This window comes from Haematobia irritans, chromosome 2 (genome assembly GCF_050003625.1).
Source record: "Haematobia irritans isolate KBUSLIRL chromosome 2, ASM5000362v1, whole genome shotgun sequence".
Classification (NCBI taxonomy): Eukaryota; Metazoa; Arthropoda; class Insecta; order Diptera; family Muscidae; genus Haematobia; species Haematobia irritans.
The window spans coordinates 185,408,619-185,427,996 of NC_134398.1; the positions used below are offsets into that span (position 1 = coordinate 185,408,619).

A 19,378-nucleotide genomic window follows, 5' to 3' on the forward strand; every position below is an offset into this window, starting at 1 on the left:
TCTCTCTCTCTCTCTCTCTCTCTCTGTGTTTATTTGTTTGCTCACCATAAACACCTGTAAGGGCTCTTTTACCCAAATAGTCACGTTTCGAAATCTAAATCAATTTACCAACTTCCATGAAAAAAAAACGCCTGCAGGCACACACAACTGGCAATAGTTGCTTAACAAGCAACATTTAATCACATTCATATACTTCATAAACACGTATATTTGTCAAGCATAGGAATCTGTCCAAACTTCCGTCCATGTGTTCGTGTGTGTGTGTGGACTACTACTGTCATCCAGACCATATGTTTGTCATTTTAGGATAAAGGAATGATAAATCCTTTTTGGAAGTCGGTACATTTTGGTAAAAATATTGTTTGAGTTTAATTGGTAGGGTTTAGGAGTTAAACATACAAACATTTGGTTTATCATATAGCTCATCAAATCATCTCAAGTAAGGACAATAAATCGTTTTTTGTTAGCTGCAGAGAAAAAATATATTGAAAATTGGTCTACAGGTAATGCACGGAGAAAAATTTTCTGGGATTTCAATTAAATCAGCCATTGAAATTCAATCAAAGATTAGGAAAAATAAAAAATGAAAAACAATTGTGATCGAAATTAAATTTTCAACAAATATTTTTTTTAAATAAATTAATTAAAATTTCATCCAATTATTTCATTTAATTAATATTCGATGTAAATTAAATTAAAGGTCCGAATTCTCCGATTAAGAAAATTTTTGCATGCGATCAACTGTTTTATCGACATGATAAATAATAGCAAAACATTGAGAAACTGGCCATAATTATATACATATTATTACCAAATATGTATATTAAAGCAATTAAAATTTCATTAAGCCAATTAATATTTTTAGTTAATTCATTTAGGTAATATTGGACGAAATTTAATTAAGCTATGTATGAGTACTATTATATAAAGGGTGATTAAATTGTAAGGGCCGATGTTGAATGTGAACCACAACTAAACGCCAAGTTTTTTTCGAAATTTATTTGACATTTCTCTATTTCAGACTTACGCAATTTGAACCATGGAGAGATACACAATCCAACAACGTGTTAAATGGTTCCAAGAAATGGCAACAGTGGATGATCAATTTTCCAAAAAAATCATCTTCAGTGATGAGGCACATTTTCACCTCAGTGGATTCGTCAATAAACAGAATTGCCGCATTTGGGCGAATGGGAATCCAAGAGTGATTGTCGAAAAACCAATGCACCCACAAAGAGTGACTGTTTGGTGCGGTTTATGGGCTGGCGGCATCATCGGGCCGTATTTTTTCCAAAATGAGGCCGGTCAGGCAGTTACTGTGAATGGTGTTCGCTATCGCGAGATGACAATGACTTTTTTATGGCCCGAATTGGAAGATATAGATGTGGACGATATGTGGTTTCAGCAGGACGGTGCCACTTGCCACACAGCAAACGAAACAATGGCTCTTTTGCGCAACAAATTCAATGGCCGTGTTATCTCACGTAATGGCGATGTCAATTGGACTTTTTTCTTTGGGGTTATTTGAAAGAAAATGCGTACGTCGATAAGCCAGCAACAGTTCAAGAGCTAAAGGATGAGATATTTCGGCACATTAACGGCATAGAACCTCCATTATGCCTCAGCGTCATCGAAAATTTGGACCATCGGATGAAGGTGTGCCACCGAGGTCGCGGGGCCCATTTGACCGATATTTTGTTCCATACATAATTGAGTAATACTAATATATCATAATAAAATAAAATTACAATAATTTCCTAAATAGTTTGTGTTTTATTCAAAATCAAAACGGCACCTGAAATTTTAACCACCCTTTAATTTCTTATAGATTTTTTTTGCATTTATTATTTTGAATTATTATTATTATTTTTAAGTAAAGTCGTTGAATTATTTAAATATTTATGTTTTTGTCATTGAAACATTTCCAATTACAAATTTACTGAATCCCATATTTCTCAAAGTCTAATAAATAATTTGCGGAACTTTAAGAAATTTCAATATATTCGATTCAAAAATAAACAAACTGATTGCCAACAAAAATTCATGAAATTTTTTCCAATTAAAGACTTAATTGAGTTTAAAAAATATTCAATTAAATATAAAATAGATTCAATAATTTTTTTAATTGAAACAAAAACATCAATTAAATTAATTTTTTTTTTAAATTTTTTAATTGACATTCAATTAAATTTTTAATTGATACTATCATTTCTGTGATTGAAGACATTTCAATTAAAAATTATTTGGATCCATTAATTTCGTGAACGCAAAAAAAATATTTTTAATATATCCTAACTCTTGTAATGTTTTTATTAAATATTTTTATTTTACAAATTTTTCAAACATCCACACAGTTGAATTTTTATAATTAAAAATTCATAAAATCAGGTCAAATCAAATCTTCATTATTTCCTTGCAAAAATTTTTTTTCTGTGTAGATGTCTGTGTGAGTGAGTCTCTAATATGTATGTGTGAATTTTACGTTGTACTTACGAATGACGGATGTATGTGTCCTTGGCCGGCATGTAACTGCTGGTATTGTTGCGGTGACAATACCACATGTGTCAATGTGCCACTTTCATTGACATACGGTTGTACGACCTGACCCTGGGGCACCTGCACCGGTACTGTCATTGGTGGTGGTGGACGATTTTGTGAAACCATTTGTACAGTTGTAGGACCTGAAAACACACACAGAAGAACAAAAAGAAAAATAAATTTACTTTAGAGGTTGTCATCTTTAAACGATCCCAAATTTCTGTATACGAGTATATAGAGTTCAACTTTAATTTTTCAGTCGGTCAAGTGGGTCACTAGGAGGGGCGGGGGCGAATGGTTTTATCTTTTGCTTAAATTTGGTAAAATATTACCCAAGGGCCCTTGGTTGACTGTATACCGCCATAATTTTCGTAGTCTGAGTTGTTGTGATTTTTTGTTTTTGTTTTTTTTTTGGGCTATTAGCTTTCTGCTGACTCACCCTTTTTGGGCTTTGTGGTGTGAAAACGAAATCAATTGTAAGGAGAAATGAGACGTTAGTGGGGGCAACTGTGTTTGAGAAGGGCGCCTGGTGTCATCAAGTGTGTCGTTGGCTTTATGATCCTTTGTTTGGGTTTCATTTTAACGATGGCAAATGAGGGTGACAACAATAGCAAGGACTATGACGACAAAAAAAAAATACAATAATGATGATACCCACATCTTTGAATCGTACAAAAGTTTTTATATACATAAGTCAAACTGTATGTAATATACTAACACATATGCAAGGACTTATTGCGACTTACGTATGCTTTCAAAGGGGATTTAAAGTGCATTCTTATTAGATGCTTTTTGTGGAAGTTTAAAATTTATTTCGTTTGAAATTGGTATTTAAAAACGTATTTAGTTTTTATATCCTACATAATTATTTTTTACAAGTATAATGAGATAATACGTATGATTTATATTAATTGTATAAATTATACGACCTTGACAAAATTTTCTACAGCAATACAATTTTGACAAAATAGAAATAAAATTTTGACAATATTTTCTATAGGAATAAAATGCTGACATAATAGAAATAAAATTTTGACAAAATTTTCTATGGGAATAAAATGTTGACACAATAGACAAAATGTTCTATAAAAATAAATATGAAATTTATATCTTGAAATTTACAGCTAATAGAAGAACCTGGTTTTCCTACTACAGAAAATTTTCTTTGCATATTTTCAGGCGTCCCTATTGCTAAAATTAATACACAAGGAAAAGTGCTGAAAATTATAGTCTTGGAAGTATTAGTTCGCTTTCCTGTCACATCCGTAACTTTAAAAGGATCCGGTATAAAAATTTACAAAAATGAATGCACTACAAAATATTTATAAAGTGGCCAAAAGTTGGCACAAAAATGTAGAAAGTATGGCATTTAGTGCTACAAAAGTGTCAACTTTTAAATAAAGTGCTATATTTGGCACTAAAGTGGACCAACGGTAACACCGGTTGCCGCATAAGGGAGGAACTAAAAATCTACAGTTGCCACTCAAGCCAAACAAAAAAAAATCTAAAGAAAATTTTGTCAAAATTTTATTTCTATATATATTTTTTCTATAGAAAATTTGGTCAAAATGTTGCCAAAATTTTATTTCTATAGAAAATGTTGCCAAAATTTTATTTCTATAGAAAATTTGGTCAAAATTTTATTTCTATAGAAAATTTTGTCAAAATTTTATGTGTATAGAAAATTTTGTCAAAATTTTATTTCTATAAAAAATTTTGTCAAAAGTGAAAAAGGGGAAAATAAAATAAGTAAAAAGGGGAAAATAAAATACCATAAAAAAAGACAAACCTATTTCTTTTCAGTAAAATTATTTCTCTTGCTGTCTATTTTCCAAGATTAGCATCTTGGGGGAAATATAAAGACGAATGGGAAATATAGAAGGATAGTCACGAAAAGATAGAACACTTTGTATGAAGTTAGCCAAAACTAAAAAGTGACCTAAAAACACTTAAATACTTCTTTAGTTTACTTCCATTTTACCTTTTTCGAGGCTTAAGTAATAGCGTGATGAGGACAAGTGCACTAGCTAGTATGGCATTTAGCGCTACAAAAGTGTCAACTTTTAAATAAAGTGCTATATTTGGCACTAAAGTGGACCAATGGTAACACCGGTTGCCGCATAAGGGAGGAACTAAAAATCTACAGTTGCCACTCAAGCCAAACAAAAAAAATCTAAAGAAAATTTTGTCAAAATTTTATTTCTATATATATTTTTTCTATAGAAAATTTGGTAAAAATGTTGCCAAAATTTTATTTCTATAGAAAATGTTGCCAAAATTTTATTTCTATAGAAAATTTGGTCAAAATTTTATTTCTATAGAAAATTTTGTCAACATTTTATTTGTATAGAAAATTTTGTCAAAATTTTATTTCTATAAAAAATTTTGTCAAAATTTTATTTCTATAGAAAATTTGTCAAAATTTTATTTCTATAGACAATTTTGTCATAGTTTTCGCTCATAGAAAAGTTTGTCAAAATTGTATGCTTATAGAAAATTTTGTCTATATTTTATTGTATAAAAAATGTTGTCAATATTTTATTTTTATAGAAAATTTTGGCAAAATTTTGTTTCTATAGACAATTTTGTTATAGTTTTTGCTAATAGAAAATTTTGTCTAAATTGTATTGTATAGAAAATTTTGTCAATATTTTTTTTAGAAAATTTTGTCAAAATTTTATTTTTATGGAAATTTGTCAATATTTTATTTTTATAGAACATTTTGTCAATATTTTATTTTTATAGAAAATTGTGTCAACATTTTATTTCTATAGACAATTTTGTCATAGTTTTTCCTCATAGAAAAGTTTATCAAAATTGTATGCCTAAAGTTTATTGTATAAAAAATTTTGTAAATTTTTTTTAGAAAACTTTGTCAATAATTGATTTTTATAGAACATTTTGTCAAAATGTTGGCAAAATTTTGTTTCTATAGAAAATTATGTTATAGTTTTTGCTAATAGAAAATTTTGTCAATATTCTATTTTTATTCAAAATTTTGTCAAAATTTTATTTTTATGGAAATTTGTCAATATTTTATTTCTATAGAAAATTTTGTCAATATTTTATTTTTATAGAAAATTTTGTTAAAATTTTATTTCTATAGACAATTTTGTCATAGTTTTTGCTTATAGAAAATTTTGTCAAAAGTTTATGTCTATAGAAAATGTTGTCAAAATTTTATTTCTATAGACAATTTTGTCATAGCTTTTGCTCATAGAAAAGTTTTTCAAAATTGTATGCCTATAGAAAATTTTGTCTAAATTTTATTGTATAAAAAATTTTGTCAATATTTTTTTTAGAAAATTTTGTCAATATGTTATCTTTATAGAAAATTTTGTCAAAATGTTGGCAAAATTTTGTTTCTATAGAAAATTATGTTATAGTTTTTGCTAATAGAAAATTTTGTATAAATTTTATTGTATAGAAAATTTTGTCAATATTTTTTTTTTAGAAAATGTTGTCAATATTTTATTGTTATTCAAAATTTTGTCAAAATTTTTTTTGTGGAAATTTGTTAATATTTTATTTCTATAAAAAATTTTATCAATATTTTATTTTTATAGAAAATTTTGTCAAAATTTTATTTCTATAGAAAATTTTGGCAAAATTTTATTTCTATAGAAAATTTTGTCAAAATTTTATTTCTATAGACAATTTTGTCATAGTTTTTGCTTATAGAAAATTTTGTCAAAATTTTATTTCTATAGACAATTTTGTCATAGCTTTTGCTCATAGAAAAGTTTTTCAAAATTGTATGTCTATAGAAACTTTTGTCTAAATTTTATTGTATAAAAAATTTTGTCAATATTTTTTTTAGAAAATTTTGTCAATATTTTATCTTTGTAGAAAATTTTGTCAAAATGTTGGCAAAATTTTGTTTCTATAGAATATTATGTTATAGTTTTTGCTAATAGAAAATTTTGTCTAAATTTTATTGTATAGAAAATTTTGTCAATATTTTTTTTTAGAAAATGTTGTCAATATTTTATTTTTATTAAAAATTTTGTCAAAATTTTTTTTTGTGGAAATTTGTTAATATTTTATTTCTATAAAAAATGTTATCAATATTTTATTTTTATAGAAAATTTTGTCAAAATTTTATTTCTATATTACTTCTATAAATGAATCTGAAATAAAATACGCTAATACTATAATCCAAATTAAACAGTCCTGGGATTATTTTTTATACTTGGCCACATTTTCAATGGTCTTTTATTTAGACCATTATAGAAGAACCCTTCAATTGGAATTAAACGCTGGAATTGTAAGCATTCCCACCTAATACATAGAAGCAAATTAATTCAATTCCATATACCGATTGTAAGGATACAAAATAAATCGATTTGATCTTTGAAACGTAAATTGTGTTTGAAAATATCCTTAACGAAGTTTGTCCATTAACTTTTGTTTTAGAAATTATTGCTTTTTAGCAGGTTTCTAGGCTATAAAAAGATCTGGGATAATTTTTAAGAAACGATAAAAACAAATAAAATTGTACTCTTCTAAACATTTCTATTTTCAATTGAAGATAATCTCTGATTGTATTATCCAAGTAAAAAAATGATTTCCATTTGTTTCTAAAACTTTTTTTCGTTTGTTTCAGATTTCCAACTATAAAGCAGATAAGTGAAAAAGGGGAAAATAAAATACCATAAAAAAAGACAAACCGATTTCTTTTCAGTAAAATTATTTCTCTTGCTGTCTATTTTCCAAGATTAGCATCTTGGGGGAAATATAAAGACGAATGGGAAATATAGAAGGATAGTCACGAAAAGATAGAACACTTTGTATGAAGTTAGCCAAAACTAAAAAGTGACCTAAAAACACTTAAATACTTCTTTAGTTTACTTCCATTTTACCTTTTTCGAGGCTTAAGTAATAGCGTGATGAGGACAAGTGCACTAGCTAGTATGGCATTTAGCGCTACAAAAGTGTCAACTTTTAAATAAAGTGCTATATTTGGCACTAAAGTGGACCAATGGTAACACCGGTTGCCGCATAAGGGAGGAACTAAAAATCTACAGTTGCCACTCAAGCCAAACAAAAAAAATCTAAAGAAAATTTTGTCAAAATTTTATTTCTATATATATTTTTTCTATAGAAAATTTGGTAAAAATGTTGCCAAAATTTTATTTCTATAGAAAATGTTGCCAAAATTTTATTTCTATAGAAAATTTGGTCAAAATTTTATTTCTATAGAAAATTTTGTCAACATTTTATTTGTATAGAAAATTTTGTCAAAATTTTATTTCTATAAAAAATTTTGTCAAAATTTTATTTCTATAGAAAATTTGTCAAAATTTTATTTCTATAGACAATTTTGTCATAGTTTTCGCTCATAGAAAAGTTTGTCAAAATTGTATGCTTATAGAAAATTTTGTCTATATTTTATTGTATAAAAAATGTTGTCAATATTTTATTTTTATAGAAAATTTTGGCAAAATTTTGTTTCTATAGACAATTTTGTTATAGTTTTTGCTAATAGAAAATTTTGTCTAAATTGTATTGTATAGAAAATTTTGTCAATATTTTTTTTAGAAAATTTTGTCAAAATTTTATTTTTATGGAAATTTGTCAATATTTTATTTTTATAGAACATTTTGTCAATATTTTATTTTTATAGAAAATTGTGTCAACATTTTATTTCTATAGACAATTTTGTCATAGTTTTTCCTCATAGAAAAGTTTATCAAAATTGTATGCCTAAAGTTTATTGTATAAAAAATTTTGTAAATTTTTTTTAGAAAACTTTGTCAATAATTGATTTTTATAGAACATTTTGTCAAAATGTTGGCAAAATTTTGTTTCTATAGAAAATTATGTTATAGTTTTTGCTAATAGAAAATTTTGTCAATATTCTATTTTTATTCAAAATTTTGTCAAAATTTTATTTTTATGGAAATTTGTCAATATTTTATTTCTATAGAAAATTTTGTCAATATTTTATTTTTATAGAAAATTTTGTTAAAATTTTATTTCTATAGACAATTTTGTCATAGTTTTTGCTTATAGAAAATTTTGTCAAAAGTTTATGTCTATAGAAAATGTTGTCAAAATTTTATTTCTATAGACAATTTTGTCATAGCTTTTGCTCATAGAAAAGTTTTTCAAAATTGTATGCCTATAGAAAATTTTGTCTAAATTTTATTGTATAAAAAATTTTGTCAATATTTTTTTTAGAAAATTTTGTCAATATGTTATCTTTATAGAAAATTTTGTCAAAATGTTGGCAAAATTTTGTTTCTATAGAAAATTATGTTATAGTTTTTGCTAATAGAAAATTTTGTATAAATTTTATTGTATAGAAAATTTTGTCAATATTTTTTTTTAGAAAATGTTGTCAATATTTTATTTTTATTCAAAATTTTGTCAAAATTTTTTTTGTGGAAATTTGTTAATATTTTATTTCTATAAAAAATTTTATCAATATTTTATTTTTATAGAAAATTTTGTCAAAATTTTATTTCTATAGAAAATTTTGGCAAAATTTTATTTCTATAGAAAATTTTGTCAAAATTTTATTTCTATAGACAATTTTGTCATAGTTTTTGCTTATAGAAAATTTTGTCAAAATTTTATTTCTATAGACAATTTTGTCATAGCTTTTGCTCATAGAAAAGTTTTTCAAAATTGTATGTCTATAGAAACTTTTGTCTAAATTTTATTGTATAAAAAATTTTGTCAATATTTTTTTTAGAAAATTTTGTCAATATTTTATCTTTGTAGAAAATTTTGTCAAAATGTTGGCAAAATTTTGTTTCTATAGAATATTATGTTATAGTTTTTGCTAATAGAAAATTTTGTCTAAATTTTATTGTATAGAAAATTTTGTCAATATTTTTTTTTAGAAAATGTTGTCAATATTTTATTTTTATTAAAAATTTTGTCAAAAATTTTTTTTGTGGAAATTTGTTAATATTTTATTTCTATAAAAAATGTTATCAATATTTTATTTTTATAGAAAATTTTGTCAAAATTTTATTTCTATAGAAAATTTTGGCAAAATTTTATTTCTATAGAAAATTTTGTCAAAATTTTATTTCTATAGACAATTTTGTCATAGTTTTTGCTTATAGAAAATTTTGTCAAAAGTTTATGTCTATAGAAAATTTTGTCAAAATTTTATTTCTATAGACAATTTTGTCATAGCTTTTGCTCATAAAAAAGTTTTTCAAAATTGTATGTCTATAGAAAATTTTGTCTAAATTTTATTGTATTAAAAATTGTGTCAATATTTTTTTAGAAAATTTTGTCAATATTTTATTTTTATTCAAAATTTTGTCAAAATTTTATTTTTATGGAAATTTGTCAATATTTTATTTCTATAGAAAATTCTGTCAATATTTTATTTTTATGGAAAATTTTGTCAAAATTTTATTTCTATAGAAAATTTTGTCAAAATTTTATTTCTATAGACAATTTTGTCAAAATTTTATTTCTATAGACAATTTTGTCAAAATTTTATTTCTATAGAAAATTTTGTCAAAATTTTATTTCTATAGAAAATTTTTTCAAAATTGTACTTCTATAGACAATTTTGACATAGTTTTTGCTTATAGAAATTTTTTTCCAAAATTGTATGCCACCGTGGTGCAATGGTTAGCATGCCCGCCTTGCATACACAAGGTCGTGGGTTCGATTCCTGCTACGACCGAACACCAAAAAGTTTTTCAGCGGTGGATTATCCCACCTCAGTAATGCAGGTGACATTTCTGAGGGTTTCAAAGCTTCTCTAAGTGGTTTCACTGGAATGTGGAACGCCGTTCGGACTCGGCTATAAAAAGGAGGTCCCTTGTCATTGAGCTTAACATGGAATCGGGCAGCACTCAGTGATAAGAGAGAAGTTCACCACTGTGGTATCACAATGGACTGAATAGTCTAAGTGAGCCTGATACATCGGGCTACCACATAACCTAACCTAACCTAACCTATGCCTATAGAAAATTTTGTCAAAAGTTTATGTCTATAGAAACTTTTGGCAAAATTTTATTTCTATAGACAATGTTGTCATAGTTTTTGCTCATAGAAAAGTTTGTCTAAATTTTATTGTATAGAAAATTTTGTCAATTGTATGTTTGTAGAAAATTTTGGTAAAATGTGATTTCTATAGAAAATGTTGTCAACATTTCATTTCTTTAGAAAATTTGGTCAAAATTTTATTTCTATAGAAAATTTTGTCAACATTTTATTTCTTTAGAAAATTTGGTCAAAAGAAAATTTTGATTTCGTTAGACAAGTTTGTCACAATTTTATTTCTATAGAAAATTTTGTCAAAATTTTATTTCTATAGAAAATTTTGTCAAAATTTTATTTCTATAGAAAATTTTAACAAAATTCTATTTCTATAGAAAATTTTGTCAAAATTTAATTCTATAGAAAATTTTATCAACATTTTATTTCCATAGGAAATTTTCTTAAATTTTATTCCCATAGAAAATTTTGTCAAAATCGTATTCCCATAGAAAAATTTTGCTTATAGAAAATTTTGTAAAAATTTTATTTCTATAGACATTTTTGTCATAGTTGTTGCTTATATAAAATTTTGACAAAATTTTATGTCTATAGAAAATTTTGTCAAAATTTTATGCATATACAAAATTTTGTCAAAATTTTATTTCTATATTACTTCTATAAATGAATCTGAAATAAAATACGCTAATACTATAATCCAAATTAAACAGTCCTGGGATTATTTTTTATACTTGGCCACATTTTCAATGGTCTTTTATTTAGACCATTATAGAAGAACCCTTCAATTGGAATTAAACGCTGGAATTGTAAGCATTCCCACCTAATACATAGAAGCAAATTAATTCAATTCCATATACCGATTGTAAGGATACAAAATAAATCGATTTGATCTTTGAAACGTAAATTGTGTTTGAAAATATCCTTAACGAAGTTTGTCCATTAACTTTTGTTTTAGAAATTATTGCTTTTTAGCAGGTTTCTAGGCTATAAAAAGATCTGGGATAATTTTTAAGAAACGATAAAAACAAATAAAATTGTACTCTTCTAAACATTTCTATTTTCAATTGAAGATAATCACTGATTGTATTATCCAAGTAAAAAAATGATTTCCATTTGTTTCTAAAACTTTTTTTCGTTTGTTTCAGATTTCCAACTATAAAGCAGATAAGTGAAAAAGGGGAAAATAAAATACCATAAAAAAAGACAAACCGATTTCTTTTCAGTAAAATTATTTCTCTTGCTGTCTATTTTCCAAGATTAGCATCTTGGGGGAAATATAAAGACGAATGGGAAATATAGAAGGATAGTCACGAAAAGATAGAACACTTTGTATGAAGTTAGCCAAAACTAAAAAGTGACCTAAAAACACTTAAATACTTCTTTAGTTTACTTCCATTTTACCTTTTTCGAGGCTTAAGTAATAGCGTGATGAGGACAAGTGCACTAGCTACGATTTAATAGTTTGGCATTTTGTGTGATATTCTACTCCCTGCCTTTGCAAGTCTTTCGTTTAAGGAAAGTTGAAAAATGTAGTTAAGGTGAATGTTTTTCCTATGCTTCTGGCCTCATTGCTTCTTTTATGCATTACCATACTCTACATAGGGGTAGAGCTTTTAAATGGTTTACTACATTATGTAAAATTAAAGCATACCCTAGGGCGTAGATAGAGAAAAGACGTTTGCTTGGGATTAAGGAGTTGTTTAATGCAGTTGTAAGTACTTAAGCGAAGGTGTAATTCGTAGTAATGATAGCTGTGCAAATGTTTTAGTGTTATGAGTAAAGAGGAGGGGAAATATTGCATACTTTTGGGATGGGTGAAAATGTTGCATTTAGGGGAATTGTAGAAAAGGGACCGTTCAACGACTATAATTGATTTGGAATCATTTAAAAAATCTCAAAAAAATACCTAAACATAGTAATTGTTCTGAGAAAATTCCCAAAGCAGGAAGGATTCACCATTCCAATAATAAAAAAAATTGGATATTGTTCCAAACGCACAACTTTACAAGCTTTTCCAAAACTGTCCTCCTAAACAAGTTCTTTATTTTAACTACACAGGCAGTTCATTAAATTCAATTTTTTATATCACGCTTTTTTCATATTTTTAATGAGTAATTTTAACTTTTTATTTTGTCTCAAATGGGTTAAAAACTGAGTAAGAATTGTACAAACTATTAATATTTCGTCGAACAAAAATGCTAACAAATTACGATTGTTTGAAAATATTTGAGGTCAAAGTTTTCAGACAAGCAGAAAAATGTTATATCTATAGAAAATTTTGTCAACATTTTATATGTATAGAAAATTTTGTAAAAATAATATTTCTATAGAAAATTTTGTCAAAATTTTATTTCTATAGAAAATTTTGTCAAAATTTATTTCAAAAGAAAATTTTGTCAAAATTTTATTTCTAAAGAAAACTTTCTCAAAATGTTATTTCGATAGAAAATTTTCTCAAAATTTTATTTCGATAGAAAATTTTTATGGAAATGAAATCTTGACATTTCCATAGAAAATTTTGTCAAAATTTTATTTCTATAGAAAATTTTCTCAAAATTTTATTTCGATAGAAAATTTTGTCAAAATATTATTTCTATAAATAATTTTGTCAACATTTTATTTCTTTAGAAAATTTTCTATCTAAAGAAAATGTTGTCAAAATTTTATTTCTATAGAAAATTTTGTCACAATTTTATATCTATAGAATATTTTGTCAAAATTTTATTTCGATAGAAAATTTTTTCAAAATATTATTTCTATAGAAAATTTTGTTAAAATTGTATTTCTATAGAAAATTCTGTCAAAATTTTATTTCTATAGAAAATTTTGTCAAAATTGTATTTCTATAGAAAATTTTGTCAAAATTTTATTTCTATAGAAAATTTTGTCAAATTTTATTTCTAAAGAAAATGTTGTCAAAATTTTATTTCTAAAGAAAATTTTCTCAAAATTTTATTTCGATAGAAAATTTTCTCAAAATTTTATTTCGATAGAAAATTTCTATGGAAATGAAATCTTGACATTTCCATAGAAAATTTTGTCAAAATTTTATTTCTATAGAAAATTTTGTTAAAATTTTATTTCTAAAGAAAATTTTGTCCAAATTTTATTTCTATAGAAAATTTTCTCAAAATTTTATTTCGATAGAAAATGTTGTCAAAATATTATTTCTATAGATAATTTTGTCAACATTTTATTTCTTTAGAAAATTTTGTAAAAATTTTCTATCTAAAGAAAATGTTGTCAAAATTTTATTTCTACAGAAAATTTTATCAAAATTATAATTTTATAAATATAGAACATATTGTGAAAATTTTATTTCTAAGAAAATTGTGTCGACATTTTTATTTCTATAGAAAATTTTTGTCAAAATTGTATTTCTGTAGAAAGTTTTGTAAAAATTTTATTTCTACAGAAAATTTTTTCAAAATTATAATTTTATAAATATAAAATTTGTTTGTTTATTTTGTTATTGTTGGTTTTCTTCTTTAAGCATTGTTGTTGTTTTTTATTGCAGCTTTTTTATTAAACTGCAATAAAAAACAACAACAATCAAAAATGTTGTCAAAATTTTATTTCTAAGAAAATTGTGTCAAAAATTTTATTTCTATAGAAATTTTATGTCAAAATTTTATTTCTATAGAAAGTTTTGTAAAAATTTTATTTCTGTAGAAAGTTTTGTAAAAATTTTATTTCTACAGAAAATTTTTTCAAAATTATAATTTTATAAATATAAAAAATTTTGTAGCCATTTTATTTATTATTTCTAACGAAAATTTTATTTCTATAGTAAATTTTCTCAAAATTTATTTCTATAGAAAATTTTTTCAAAATTATAATTTTATAAATATAAAAAAATTCTGTAAATAGTTTATTTCTATAAAAAATTTTGTAAAAATTTTATTCCTAAAGAAAATTTTATTTCTATAGAAAATTTTGTCAAAATTTTATTTCTACGAAAAAATGCTAAATCCAATCCAGAAAAATTACGTTTGTTGTTGAGGTCAAATATTTTCAAACAATGAGAAAATTTTGTCCAAATTTTATATCTATAGAAAATGTTGTCATAATTTTATATCTATAGAAATTTTTTTAAAAATTTTATTTCTATAGAAATTTTTTATAGAAAACTTTCTAAATTTTATTTCTTTTGAAAGTTTTGTAAAATTCTATTTCTATAGAAAAATTTTGTCAAAATTTATTTCTATAGCAAATTTAGTGAACATTTTATTTCTACAAAAAATTTTGTCAAAACGTTATTTAAAATTAAAAAATTTAAAATTTTATTTCTACAGAAAATTTTTGTTAAAATTTTATTTCTATAGAAAATTTTTGTTAAAATTTTATTTCTATAGAAATTTTTGACAAAAATTTATTTTTTTTTAGAAAAAGAAATATCATTTCTATAGAAATTTTGTCAACATTTTATTACTATAGAAAATTTTATCCAAATTCTATTTCTATAAAATTTTTTTCAAAATGATTTTATTTCTATTGAAAATGTTGTCAAATTTTTATTTCTTTAAACCAGTTTTGTCAAAAGTTCATTTCTATAGAAAATTTCGTCAACATTTTATTTCTATTGGAAATTGTGTCAAAAGTTTATTGTGAAAATTTTGTCAAAATTCTATTTCTATACAAAATTTCGTCAAAATTTTATATCTATTGGAAATTTTGTCAAAACTTTATTTTTATAGAAAATTGTTACAAAATTTTAGTTCTTGTGAAAATTTTGTCAAAATTCTATTTCTATTGACTCTTTTGTCAAAATTTTATTTCTATAGAAAATATTGTCAACAATTTATTTCTATAGAAAATTTTGTCAAAATTGTATTTCTTCGAAAATTTTGTCAAAATTTTATTTCTATAGAAATTTTTTTCAAAATTTTATTTATATAGAAAATTTTCTAAATTTTATCTCTTGTGAAAGTTTTGTAAAATTCTATTTCTGTAGAAACATTTTGTCAAAATTTATTTCTATAGAAAATTTAGTGAAAATTTTATTTCTACAAAAAATTTTGTCAAAACGTTATTTAAAATTAAAAAATTTAAAATTTTATTTCTACAGAAAATTTTTGTTAAAATTTTTGTTAAAATTTTATTTCTATAAAAAATTTTGACAAAAATTTATTTTTAATAGAAAAAGAAATATTATTTCTATAGAAATTTTGTCAACATTTTATTACTATAGAAAATTTTATCCAAATTTTATTTCTATAAATTTTTCTTTTCAAAATAATTTTATTTCAATTGAAAATGTTGTCAAAATTTTATTTCTATAAACAAGTTTTGTCAAAAGTTCATTTCTATACAAAATTTCGTCAACATTTTATTTCTATTAAAAATTGTGTCAAAACTTTATTTTTATAGAAAATTTTTACAAAATTTTATTTCTTGTGAAAATTTTGTGAAAATTCTATTTCTATAGAAAATTTCGTCAAAATTTTATTTCTATTGGAAATTTTGTCAAAACTTTATTTTTATAGAAAATTGTTACAAAATTTCAGTTCTTGTGAAAATTTTGTCAAAATTCTATTTCTAAAGAAACTTTTGTCAAAATTTTATTTCTACAGAAAATTTTTGTTAAAATTTTATTTCTGTAGAAAATTTTTGTTAAAATTTTATTTCTATAGAAAATTTTGACAAAAATTTATTTTTTATAGAAAAAGAAATATTATTTCTATAGAAATTTTGTCAACATTTTATTACTATAGAAAATTTTATCCAAATTCTATTTCTATAAAATTTTTTTTTCAAAATAATTTTATTTAAATTGAAAATGTTGTCAAAATTTTATTTCTATAAACAAGTTTTGTCAAAAGTTCATTTCTATAGAAAATTTCGTCAACATTTTATTTCTATTGGAAATTTTGTCAAAACTTTATTTTTACAGAAAATTATTACAAAATTGTCTTGTGAAAATTTTGTCAAAATTCTATTTCTATAGAAACTTTTGTCAAAATTTTATTTCTATAGAAAGTTTTGTATAGATTTTATTTCTACTGAAAAATTTGTAAAGATTTTATTTCTATAGAAAATTTTATGAGAATTTTATTTCTATGGATAATTTTGGCAAAACTTTATTTATATTGGAAATTTTATTAAAATTAACTGCATTAAAAAGCATAAAAAATATATAAATTATTTATTTGGCATCACATCCAAACCACTGAATTCGAATCACACTTAAAGAAGTGATGCAAATTCAGTGCAACGGGTAGTGAAATTGTGGATATCCGTCCTATGACAAGACCATGTTAAATTTATCGTTTCTGCGATGCACCACTTACGGATCAAAAAAAAAAAAAACAAATATTTCCACTACTTTTTTGGAGACGCTTTTTTTGCTGGGATATAGTAATGTGAGCCCCCCTTACCTAACACAACTCAATCTCCTGGGGTGTAGAAGTTTGCTCATGTAGTACTTGTGTATCCTAGGGTAGTATAACCCATTAAGCTCATCTATATACTACAACATGATTAAATATTTTCTTAATAAAATTTTCCTTAGCAAATAGAGTAAGAATTCAGGAAGAATTTTACTGTCATTTACATTTTAATGTCCATTTTATTGAGAAACTCAAAGCCACCAATTATCCCCATGAAATTCCTTCTGTAATAGGCCTCTCATTTTGTCCTTTTTCTTGCGATATGAGTGTCATATAAAATTAATTGGCCATTTTATTTGTGGTTGCTTTACCACAATATCTTTCTGCTGGTAAGACATTTAACGTTGACCTTTTTTAAGCTCAACACTTAATTGTCGAGATCAACGTACAAAGCTACTTTTTAAAGAGAAGTACCAAGAGATGTTCGTATTAAATTTTGTTAAGCTTAAGTATCTCGTAATTTGTCAAAAGTTACAAAGGGGCTTCATTATAACAACATGTTTTTATTTTGTTTTTAAATACAAAGCAAAATTTAAAAAGAAGAAGTGTATCCAAGTGATATTCGTTTTTTTTATTTCAACTCTGGTATGACAACATTTTTGCGTGGAGAGTGTAAGAGGGTTGTGTGTTTCATAAAGAATCATTATCATCATTAAAAGGCACAAACACACACACATATATACATATTTACCCTCATTTCCATATTTTTAAGGATTCACAAAATTTTACCAACCTCCCCCAAAATATGCTACAAAATTTTCCAAAACATTTTTAACTGTTTGGCACAGCAAATGCTTTAAACAGAAATTATGTTTATGACTTTTATGTTGCTCTTTTTCATACTCTTTAATTATCTAAAACCTTGTCCTCTAGAGATGGTAAAGGTGAGAGGTTCAAAAAAATGGAGATAGAGTGCCTGCACACATTGTAAAAAATATGAAACATGTTTTAGGCGCCAACATATTTAGATTCGAACATAGTCCATATCGTAGTGCCGTACACCCTAGGCCAGTTAGTGTTATCAGGGAAAATGTTCGGTTCACCCTTGAAGGACAAAAAAAGTTCCCTACTTTCCCCTACATTCCCAAAAAAAAATTCTATAGAAATAAAATTTTGAAAAAAAAACTGATCGCCATCAATTACAATTTGGATTGAATCAATTTAAAAATCAATTGATTTTTACAATCAACATCGATTAAATTTTTAATTGAAACAATTAAAGAACAAATTGAAATTTTCAAATCAAATCAATAATTTTTGTAATAAAATATTTTGTTTTTATAATGACGAATTAAAACTGTGTTTGATACTATCATTGTCGTAATTGAAGACATTTCAATTAAAAAATTAATTGGATCCAAGAATTTCGTGATTGAATTATAAATTTGTTTGTGTGTTAGCACCACGATCTTTTACACTAAATATTTTAATATTTGTGTATTTCGCTATATGTACATTAAAAATTATATTTCCTACTTCCCAAAAAATTGTTGTTTTGTATTTTCTCGCACACTCTAAAGCTTGACAAAATTTTCCCCAGAATATACTTAATATTCATATAAGTAGACTTTTGAGATAGTATGAAGGTAGAATTGTGGTGTTATTGTTATTTGCTAGTATTCACCCAAGCCTAAAACATATGGTATGAGTTTCCTGTGTGAGAAGAGTGACTAGATGTAGTGTGAAAAGAGAAGAGTGACTAGATGTGGTGTGTGTGTATTTGTGGTATACCTGATACGAATCTTATGATTTCTCAACAAAAAATGGGGTTTTAAATATTCTCCAGATGTTTTTGTTTTTATTCATGAACTAGTATAACTTTTCGTTTTAAGTTTCTCAAGTAACCAATGGGTTTTTTATTTCAATACCTAGTGACGAAAACTATTATATAACAACGTTAGCAATAAAACAACTAAAATTCTAAGTTAAGAGGTAACTGTTATTTTTGTGCATTGCTTGGATGCATTTCTTTCTATAGAAAATTTTGTAAAAATTTTATTTCTATAGAAAATTTTGTCAAAATCTTATTTTTATAGAAAATTTTTTCAAAATTTTATTTCTATAGAAAATTTTGTCAAAATTTTATTTCTATAGAAATTTTTGTCAAAAATTTTATTTCTATATAGGAAATTTTGTCTACATTTTATTCCTACAGAAAGTTTTGTTCAAATTTTATTTCTATAGAAAATTTTGTCAAAATTTTATTTCTATGAAAAATTTTGTCAAAATGTTATTTCTATAGAAAATTTTGCAAAAAAATTATTTCTATAGAAAATTTTGTTAAAATTTTATTTCTATAGACATTTTTGTCAAAATTTTATTTCTATATAGAAAATTTTGTCAACATTTTATTTGTATAGAAAATTTTGTGAAAATTTTATTTCTAAAGAAAATTTTGTAAAAATTTTATTTCTATATAGAAAATTTTCTCAAAATTTTGTTTCTATAGAAAGTTTTGTCAAAACTTGTTTTTCATA

The 19,378-nt window shown here is 24.2% G+C and overlaps 1 protein-coding gene across 1 annotated transcript in view; it reads right to left on the reverse strand.

Moving 5' to 3' along the window:
* The window catches only part of mtgo (miles to go), a gene marked incomplete in the record, with an annotated part of 496,136 nt that overhangs the window by 60,473 nt on the left and 416,285 nt on the right, over positions 1-19,378 (reverse strand). The window contains 1 exon segment of the mRNA XM_075297022.1: positions 2,494-2,681. Coding sequence (XP_075153137.1) covers positions 2,494-2,681 — 188 coding nt within the window.